The sequence below is a fragment of the Mytilus trossulus genome, chromosome 13, assembly GCF_036588685.1.
Source record: "Mytilus trossulus isolate FHL-02 chromosome 13, PNRI_Mtr1.1.1.hap1, whole genome shotgun sequence".
In the NCBI taxonomy this organism is placed as follows: domain Eukaryota; kingdom Metazoa; phylum Mollusca; class Bivalvia; order Mytilida; family Mytilidae; genus Mytilus; species Mytilus trossulus.
The window spans coordinates 9,208,303-9,219,485 of NC_086385.1; the positions used below are offsets into that span (position 1 = coordinate 9,208,303).

The 11,183-nt window shown below is 32.0% G+C and overlaps 1 protein-coding gene across 1 annotated transcript; it reads left to right on the forward strand.

Moving 5' to 3' along the window:
* The first annotated feature begins 649 nt into the window (after positions 1 to 649).
* Positions 650 to 10,914, forward strand: LOC134694055 (uncharacterized). The gene is made up of 5 exons (XM_063555049.1): positions 650 to 777; positions 5,420 to 5,501; positions 6,619 to 6,701; positions 7,518 to 7,611; positions 10,549 to 10,914. Exons 2-5 carry the CDS (start codon positions 5,444 to 5,446, stop codon positions 10,803 to 10,805), a joined length of 492 nt encoding a protein of 163 aa, XP_063411119.1. The 5' UTR covers positions 650 to 777; positions 5,420 to 5,443; the 3' UTR covers positions 10,806 to 10,914.
* Positions 10,915 to 11,183: the final 269 nt, after the last annotated feature.

Here is an 11,183-nt window from a genome sequence, read left to right on the forward strand (position 1 = left end):
TTTGTACCTAGTGGGCAAAAAAGGCTTTACCGTAAGGAAAATTTGATGAATGAAAGAAGGGGGTTGGTAGGGTCAGCCTATCCCAACTTTGGACCTAAAAAAAAAGTTCCGTAACTTTACCCACCTGGATGTTTAAGCCCAGGCAACCTTATGCAAGTGTCTATCCTTTGTACTTAGTGGGCAAATTAGCTTCGCCGTAGGGAAAATTTTATGAACGAAAGAAGAGGGGCGGTAAGGTCACCCTACCCCAACTTTGGATCTAAAAAAAGTTCCGTAACTTTACCAACCTTAGTATTTTGGCCCAGGCATCCTTAGGCAAGTGTCTTTTATTTGTACCTAGTGGGCATAAAAGCTATATGTACGTACAAATGGAGAAGATGAAACTTTTATAAATCTTCGCTACGGAAATAGTCAGATTTATTTTGTTGAAAACTTTTTTGAAAATAATTTTCGATTTTTGTTTTGCTAATACTAAATCAATTTAAGGGATTTGTCCAAATGCAATTACTTTTAGGTATACCCTTTCCCGCTTTTCATTCTAGGTGCAGCGTAACCGAGAGCGTAATGATTCATTGGCATTAACACTAAACAGATGAGGCTGTTACGATAACAAAAATTCAAAAAGTCGTTCAAACTTAGGTCACCGAAATACAAGGGAAGCTACGTCAGAGTACTGTATCTGTACATGCGTATACGAATCAGGAAAAGTTTGTGACCGAGTCTTGTTCTTGTCCAACTTGGAAATTAATTAAACATATTTTGTTTTCGTTTCAAAAGGTAAAGAATTTGTTTATTTATATATAAAACATGTATAATTTTTATTTTCAAGTAAAGTGTAAATAATTATATAAACACTATTTAATTAGCAACATACAACGACATATAGTAATCAGATGCTCAAATTATATAACAACGAGCTGTATCAATTATTTGACGATACTATTTATCATATTAAAGCTAAAACAGTCAGGTTACAGAATTATCTACTAGTATTATAAACTATTATATCCGGTTTTGATTTGGTCTTGAAAATAATTTTACAAGTTTGACATTTTTGATATATAATCATAGAAATAAATAGTGTACTGATTATCTTAAGGTTAAAAGAGCGCAATTATTCGTAATTCATTTTCCAAAGGGTACCACACTAGTGTTCCGCATTTTTTTTCTCGAAGATTACACAAACTAGAGAAAAACGTGTTGCAGTTCCTGTTACTAGAAATGCCAATGTTGCATTACAACCACAAAAAAAATATAGGGTCATGCGGCTCAAATTGACTTAAAATGCAATTGAAAAAAGATCGTCTCTTTTTTTCGCCGAATGAGAAAGGCACATTTTTAATAGCATATTTTAATGAAGACGTGCAGAAATTACACATATTTTCTAAACTTTGTATCATATATGACAATGATTTTCGGCAATTTTTATACCTAATTGGATCAGCTTTCGATTAAATGTAATTCAAATCCTGTATTAACAAATCAGAAGCCGTATAGCATAGACATGCTGGCATGTCAGTTTTAACTGCTAATAGTCTGTTGACAACTTGTTATTTATGTATTATTGTCATTTTGTTTATTTTCTATGGTTACATCTTCTGACATCAGACTCGGACTTCTCTTAAACTGAATTTTAATGTGCGTATTGTTATGCGTTTGCTTTCCTACATTGGTTAGATGTATAGGGGGAGGGTTGAGATCTTACAAACATGTTTAACCCCGCCGCATTTTTGCGCCTGTCCCAAGTCAGGAGCCTCTGACCTTTGTTAGTCTTGTATTATTTTAATTTTAGTTTCTTGTGTACAAGTTTGAAATTAGTATGGCGTTCATTATCACTGAACTTGCATAAATTTGTTGAGGGGCCAGCTGAAGGACGCCTCCGCATGCGGTATATTCTCGCTACATTGAAGACCTGTTGGTGACCTTCTGCTGTTGTTTTTTTTTATTTGGTCGTGTTGTTGTCTCTTTGACACATCCCCATTTCCATTCTCAATTTTACTATTCTGAGTACAATCTTAAGTTAAAAAAAACTTGCCGGTAAAATGTCAACAAATAATTGCGCTCTTGTAACCTTAAATAAAATACTAGATTCGGTCGAATCGTCATGTTTGAAAACACACAGAAAGACAAGCAAATGCAAAACTCAATTAAACAAATGTGCTCATATATACTTAAAAACTTTTCTTAACTCCGAGGCGGATTTAAGGGAGAGGAGCATCACCTCCACCTTCTTGAGATGCTTCGTATACTGTTGCATCATCCACACCTTTTACCTATTCAACTCCAAACATATTCTAGGAAGGTGAAACGCCTCCCTCCCCTCCCCTTTTCAAATCTCTTATCATACGGCTTTAATTATCTATTTCTTAACATATTAAAACTTTAAAAATATAAATAATGTGTTTACTGGCAAACCACTAACAGCCAAATGATGCATACTCATAGTTAAAGGATACTTAAAATGATTAAATGAATGGAGATAAACAATCGTATTGAAATATTCAAGATACTATAAAAAAAAAGAAGATGTGTTATGATTGCCAATGAGACAACTACCCACAAAAAGACCAAAATGACACAAACATTAACTACAGGTACGGCCGTCAACAATGAGCAAAACCCATACCGCATAGTCAGCTAAACAAGGAGGTATTTTTTCTACTGCAGTGTAACAAACTCGCCTTTACCAATGACAAATGAAATAGTTGTAGAACCCAATGATTAAACGATTTGTTTGGTAACATTATTTCGGAAAATAAAATTAAATAAAATCTCCTATGAACAATTTGTTTTTCTTCTTATCCGAATTCTGATAACGACTAAGACGACTTTATTTTTAAATTAAATATACAAGTCCTTATCCGAATTTGGATAAGGATCTTCACACTGCATACTAAACTCTGTGCGTCATGTACTCTTCTTATCCGAATTCGGATAAGAACAGATATTATTCCTTGATAGTGTATTATGTATTCTATCCAAATTAGGATAACATTAGTTTCTCTCCTTATGTCTAAACGATGATACTTCAATTATTTATTATTATCATTGTCCTAACTACGATGATAAAATAACTACTGCTATTTTAACAGTTAAATAATGCTTTATTTAAAAAAAAGAATTAGGTCTGAATACAGTTTTGTATTTAGTTCATCTTTTAAAAAGTGTTGCCTTCAAACATTCTTATTTCAGAAATCTCGCTTATCCGAAACACCCATTGACTTGAGCATATGGAAATGCTCAAAAGCAATTGGAAGCTGTTTTATGTTGTAATTGATTTAAATTTTCTATATGCAAAAGTATGAATTATTCGAATTACTAATGGGTTTTTTCTGAAGTATATATTAGAATACATTTAATTGGTACATTTTTTGGCAATTGTAGGTCCCCAATGCTCTTATACATTCTACTTGTTCGGCTTTCTTACTATGTTTCATCTGAGCGAGACTGACGAGTCTTATGAAGAAGAAAGCCCGACTGACGTATCTAGTTATAAACCTGCAATAGACTTTATTAAAAAACGAATTTAATCCAGACATTTATTTCGAGCATTTGACCTATTTATTGAAATATAAATCTGAATTTTTATATATTAACTACATTTTGGTTAAAAATATTTTTTAGTAATTCAATGTACATCGACATATTAGTACTTTTCTACCTGTAAAAGATATTGTCTTTTAGCTGAATTTGAACCAAAGTATCCTTACTAGTGAGGACAAGCACATACATGCAACATTTTATCAAATATAATCGATATTTTAGCGACAACAACTATTGAATGAACGAAATGACATCTTTTAGAGTTTTGCATTTGTAGATACATAACACCTGACAATAGTCAATATTTTATTTAGTTAGTCTGTCTTAAAGACCTTCTGTGATCCTTTTGTTGTCAAACAGCATATATAAATTTTAACGTAAACAAAAGTGTGTATTACAAAAAGGCGTCTGCTTATATAAAAAAAATATCGGAGGTTAAACATGCAACAAATTTGCTAAATATATTTTGAATTGTCTTTATTTTGAATAGTCTTTATTTTGACTTCAGCAGCCTTAACGTAAGATACATTTGTGACAAACTAAAAACATATCAGATCGAATAAAAATAATATTGTATTTATTGAACAAATAAATGCATTGCAAGCAATTAGATTTTTTCAACCTATAATAATTTTAGGAAAAAATGATTTTCAGATTGTTGTCTTACACGTTATTAGGAGCTTTCGATTAAGTATAAATTTAATTAGGGAATATATATCTCACGTATGAATAGCAATCATAACATATTTTTGTGTAACAACAAAGTTTTTTGTATTTTTCGGTAATTTAATGGGGTACCCAACACTGTACTTCACAAAAAGCCTGTGGTATAATTTTAATGTTTTTCTCTCATTTATAAACTAGGCCAAGCTTAACATTTTGTATACATTTTAAAATATTTTAACCGTTGCTTTAAAAGTTTAGGCAACTCAAATATGACATCTTTTACTAATATCGGCCAAATTTGGAAGTTTCAGAAACATGGGTATGAGGGTATATATATGTTGATTTTATCCTATTAATTCTATATTTACAATATCATACTAAATCATGACCACTTAGGCAAACATCAGTACACTGAAAACCTTTACTTAATATCTTTTTTTATTCTAGATTTGAAAAAAAAATCCGAACTAAAGCAGAGGGTATCAAAGTCTGCCCCGAAAAGTGAATGCAATTATCATTTATAGAAGAAATTAAATTAAACAAAAATTATGTGAAGTTTCATTTTTTTTTTAAACTTATCATTTGGTTGTTCTTTAAATATTGTGTAAACAGAATTATCACAAGCTTCAGGTAAGATCACTTGCTCTTTTTTTCTTTCTTAGTAAAAACTCAGACAAAAATTGGTGTTATAAATTACAAACAGCAGTATTCAGGAAGCCATTATTATACAACAAACAGTTGTTTTGATGTATATTTTTGTAAGATCATGTAACCTTCCATCGTTTCTCATTTGCACTAAAGATTGTTCATTAGGTTAACAGATGTTCAACTATCATTTAGTATTTTTTATATATTTGTTTTCAAGTGACTATGCATGAGTTGCTTCAAATAAGTTTTGTTTGTTTCGTATTCAAATGATAACATGGATAAAAAAAGACTTCCATTTAAAAGTGATGTTGTGATTATTTATCAAAGGAACCAGGATTATAATTGAATACGCCACATCAGTGAGGCTCATATCAAAAAATTTATAAAGCCAATATATTTGATATTTATGTCAACACCTAAGAGCTGACTACTGGGCTTGTGATACCGTCGGGGACGAAATGTCCACCAACAGTTGCATCGACTGTAAGTGTGTTTCTTATGAGTATGTGTTCTTTAAGGCATTTATAACGAGGCAATTATAAACTCTTCTATTATTTTATAGGGTTCCAATTGATAGAGAACTGAGATGAGATTTGTTCTATTTTTCACGTCATGTCTTTTGACATTCAAATGTGCATCTACAGGTAAACTGAACACTTATAGAATGATGTCAATTTGTTTGTTTATTTGTGTGTGTGGTGTTTGGTTGAAAAAATGTACATTGTCGCGTACATTCCATTCATTTATCAGTTCGAATAGGCGTTGTCACTGGACGTTGTTGTACCCTTTATTGCCGTCATCAATACTTCGATCAAAAGTTCTATCCATGATATCAACAAATGATTTCGTAATAAAATCAAATTTTTTAATTAAGATATGAATGTATTTCCCCTCATAAATGTATCTTATAAGAAGATAGTTACATGTATGTTATAGGTATTTTTCAACCTGATAAAAAGGTATCTTCAAACATGAACAATTAGTTGATTTAATCTTTAAGAGGGCATAAAGTAGCTACAAAGTTTAAACCGTACGAAATATCAAATAGAAGGTGAACATTCTGGAGAATTTACATTTCAAAAGCAGCTCGTTTGTTCCTTCAAAATAGGAAAAAATATAACAATAACATATTTCATCAGGAACATTTATTTGAGTATGAATCGCAAATAATTTAAAAGATAAGACAAATGCTTTATATAGATATAGGAAGATGTGGTATGAGTGCCAATGAGACAACTCTCTATCCAAGTAACAATTTATAAAAGTATTAGGTCAAGGTACGGTCTTCAATACGGAGCCTTGGCTCACATCGAATATCAAGATATAAAGGGCCCGAACAAGTACTAGTGATAAACCATTCAAACGGAAAAAAACAACGGTCTTATCTTTATATTTATATCTATGTCTGGCAAATATTCATTTTGCTTTCTTCTTTTTGTGTTTTATCGAGTGTATCTAAATGCATGGGAAAAGTACAATGTATACTTGTCATGCGTCTGAGGTGCTGTTTTCGATTTACTTTCATTAAGAACGTTCAAACTAACAAATATGAAAGTTCAATATGTATTAGATTTATACATCTGATATCTGACATGTCATTCTAATTAAGTACATGCTAGTAGTTTCAAAATATGATATACTTTCCGGTGCCCTACTTAATATTAAATTTATTGCTTTATTTATTTTTTGGTGCATTTTGTTATGAATGTATTGCTTTTATGTCGATAGTATTGTTACATGTATGCTTTTTTATATTTGTAGAGCAATGCATTTCCCCTTATCGTCGAATAGGCAACGGATGTTTTATTATAATAAACGATACTGTTTCTGGTGATGCTGCTTTCGTAAGTTATTTTATGGAGAAAACGAAATAAAAATATCTACAAGGCCAAGATACTGTATTCAAATAAAGAACTGTAAATCTTGAAAATGTTTGACGTATAACTAAATTTCTTCGTTCACTTCAACTAGGTATAAATAAATCAAATACGACTACTTTTTCTTACGTTCATATATCATGTTTATGACTTAATGTTGACTAGTGTATCCTTAATAGTGACATTTCTACGTATTGTGTCTGTTTGTTTTGTTCGGGTATTGTTGTCAATATAAAAGAATTTGATGCGACTGTCATATAAGAGAGAGGTTTAGCTAGCTATAAAAACAACTTCAATCCACTTTTCTACGTAAGAAAATGTATGTACCAAGTCAAGAATATAACAGTTATTATCCATCCGTTTGATGTGTATTACGTTTTGATTTTGCTATTTCATTACGGACTTTCCTTTTAAAATTTTCTTCGGACCTCGGTATTTGTGTGATTCTACCTTTCCCGTTAAGTCGTCTACATACGGTACAAGTACATGTTATGCAAATTAATACAACCAACTAAAACGTCAATAGCTGACTAAATTTACTGCGGTTCTATGGTAAAAACATTTCTCATAAAACCACGTAATACAAAAGTTACAGAAAAGTTGAAACATGCATACAAGATATAGATCAATACATAAATGAAAATAGGTAAAAAAAGAAAATACAAGATGAAAAGCTTCCTGATAAACGGATCTTTTCTTGCTGTTATTATTCTTTTAAGAAAATAAATAACTTTTTTGTAGTGCAATTACACCTATTTATCGCTGTTCATTTTTATGTTGCAGGCAAAATGTTTACACCGTGGTGACAACCTGGCGACCTTTGACACCCTAGGTGAAGCGATGTTGATGAAGTTCGAACTCTTAAAAATGAAGACAGGTAAGGGAGCTGCCATTTGATTTTAAGGTGGGGGGACTGGGATGAAATTTTAAAAAAGTCAGGACGAGATACTTTGCCAAAAAATTCAGGATGAGACACTTTGTAAAAAAGCAGGATAAGACACTTTTCAAAAAAAGGCAGGACGAGACACTTTGCAAAATAGACAAGATGAGACACTTTTTTTCAAAAAGAAAGGCAAGAGGAGACACTTTTGCAAATAATAGCTAGGATGACAATTTAAGTAAAAAAAACGTCAGGATCAACTTAAAAAAATTGAGTGAAACAAAAAAGGTAGGACAGACATTACAACTTAAAAAAGAATGCATAACAACGTTTACATCTTATCCCCTCTATAAAAGTTAAATGGTAGCTCCCTAAACTAAATATACAATTATAAATGAACGAAAATTACTGATCAATCAAAATTCTATAAGAGAATGTCAGTTAAGGTAACACGATACCGAATGGCATATCTCCCGATTTCCAAACTTTTTGGCACACGTGTTCTTTGAATCGAGTTACATCGGAATATGTAATAAAAAATGGGGGTCACCATTTTTGTTTTCTTGGTATTTTCATAAGAAAACGTCAATTTTGGCGACAAATTTACTTAGGTATATAGGGAAAATGGCTATTTTTCGGCTTACTTTTTTATATTTTCCAATGGATGGCTATATAGATATAGGAAGATGTGGTGTGAGTGCCAATGAGACAACTCTCCATCCAAATAACAATTTAAAAATTAAACCATTATAGGTTAAAGTACGGCCTTCAACACGGAGCCTTGGCTCACACCGAACAACAAGCTATAAAGGGCCCCAAAATTACTAGTGTAAAACCATTCAAACGGGAAAACCAACGGTCTAATCTATATAAACAAAACGAGAAACGAGAAACACGTATATACTACATAAACAAACGACAACTACTGTACATCAGATTCCTGACTTAGGACAGGTGCAAACATTTGCAGCGGGATTAAACGTTTTAATGGGCCCAAACCTTCTCCCTTTTTCTGAAACAATAGCATAACATCACAACATATAAAAACATACGATAAAATATCAATTAGCAGACTTAACTCAATCAAAAAACGTATGATTACACAAAGATATACGGAGAAAAACAAAAAACTAACATAATATCCAGGATTGCATACTGAATCCATACACGTATAGAAACTTATATGTCACCATCCTTATTTTTGAGATAAATGACTTCAAAGTTGATTGATACCCTTAGAATTTGGCCGAAAACGTGTGACGTTATTGAATACAGAATGTAACGTTATTCCTACTCAGAGAAATGGAAAACAAAATATGTGTCGGAATCTGAATGACCGTGATTATTTTATTTTCATTTCCCCTGTCGGGGGTCGTAAATTTCCTAGTAATGCAATAATGAAATATTTCGTCCCGCTCATAGAAATTTCATTCAAATGAATTGAAATTAATTTTGTCTGATTTTCACACCAAACGAGCATATTGTATTTCAGTGGGTGTGGTTTGTTTATGTCTGTTTCCCGGCCGTTATTGAAATTCTTGGTTATTATTTGTATATTCCATAGGCATACTGAATGTTTTACGGAGGGGACCAACCTAGTTTATGTGTTACATATTTGTTTTTCGTTCATAGTTATATATAAATAAGGCCGTTAGTTTTCTCGTTTGAATTGTTTTACATTGTCATTTTGGGGCCTTTTATAGCTGACTATGCGGTATGGGCTTTTCTCATTATTAAAGGCCGTACGATGACCTATAGTTGTTATTGTTTGTGTCATTTAGGTCTCTTGGGAGTGTTGTCTCATTGGCAGTCATACCACATCTTCTTTTTAATATATACTTCAAACTTGCTTGAACTGGTTGGTTCCACGTGAATCTTATAATATACTAGTTCATGAATAAATCTATGTCAAATAAGTTAACTGTTACATATTGCATCAAAACTCTTGGCACTCTGCACCTAGAAAAAGTTTCCGTTAAAAATGTCACATAGTTACCAAAAATATTTTTTGTATTATTTGAAATCTCTTTGTGTGCGAACGTTATTCGATAACGTCAGGAACGATAACTCGTGGCGTAACGTCATTCGTTATCGTGTTACCTTAAAGCGAATACCTGTATCTCTATTTACCCACAACTAAAATGTGTAATAAATAAGCTAAATATAAACCCAGAAGTTAGTAACGGGTAAGAAACTAATAAAAGAATGGCATGAAAAAAAAGGCAACAGATGACAAAAAATAAACAAATTTAGCCATATTTGGCACATTGTTTTGGAATTTTGGATCGCAATTCTCTTCAACTTTGGACTTGTTTGGCTTTATAACTTGTTAGATATGAACGTCACTGATGTGGCGTATTAAATTATAATATTGATACCTTTGATAACTAATCACAACATAACTTGTAAATCGGCTGTATAATTATTTCGATCTGAGCGTCACTAATGAGTCTTGTGTATACGACAACACGTGCGTCTGGCGTATTAAATTATAATCCTGATACCTTTAATAGTGATTTACAAAATAATAAACACTTACAAAAATGAACCCCACTAGCTTTGTTTTGTGTTATTTAATATAAAAACAAAGGATATGAGATAGCCATATATATGGCACAAAATCAGTACAATCACAGTCAAAATTACATCAAAATCAAAGTCATAATGCTTTCGTTGCTTTTCTTAATCTCAAAAACACAGTGATGCCTTCAACCTGGTTCTAAAAACTTTGAAACTAAATGTTGACTAAATGTTATAACTTCTGGAAAAAACGCCTGAAAACGCCTGAACAATTATTATTTTGCAAAGAGAAAACTATCAGAAAGATAGATTAACAAGTATAAAGGTGTTCCTGATCAGATATCGTGAAAAATCAAAATGTTAGAGGTAGATTACATATGTACACTATACTTGTGTTGTATTTTTTTTTCTCAGGTGTACACTATTATGTCGGTGGACGTAACATCAACAGATATACGCCTGGGGGTGATTGGAGATGGATTAAGCATAATGGAGATATGGTCAAAATGACTTACTTTGCTTTTGATAACGGGGAACCCAATGGATCACTAAAAGCACCACAAGATTGTATGTTTTTCTATGCAGCTAGAAAGTACTCGTTCCATGCCGTCTGGTGCGACCATGGTGGCTTGCTTGGCGGTTACATTTGCCAAAGACATGTTAATATATAGATTTTCCAATACTTTGTAGAACATTTCAGGCCAATGTATGTGTAACTAGCTTATTAAAAATCACTTAAACTTGTAATATTAAATAAAATTAGACAATATGGTAAATAACTTTGGATTGTTCAGTGCCATTCTTTGTACGAATTAGAAGTATTTAAAAAGAATAATTGGAAGAAGGGTTGAATAAACTCTACCCTTCAGTCTAACAATACATTTATCATAGGTACCATCGTATTAACGCTAGACATGCGTTTCGTCTACAAAAGATTTATCAGTGACGCTTGAATCAATTAAGTTAAAAAGACTACAAAACATACCGTGAGGTCAGCTATAAAAGGCTCTGACATATCAATTGTGAAATTATTCAATTGTGAACACAAA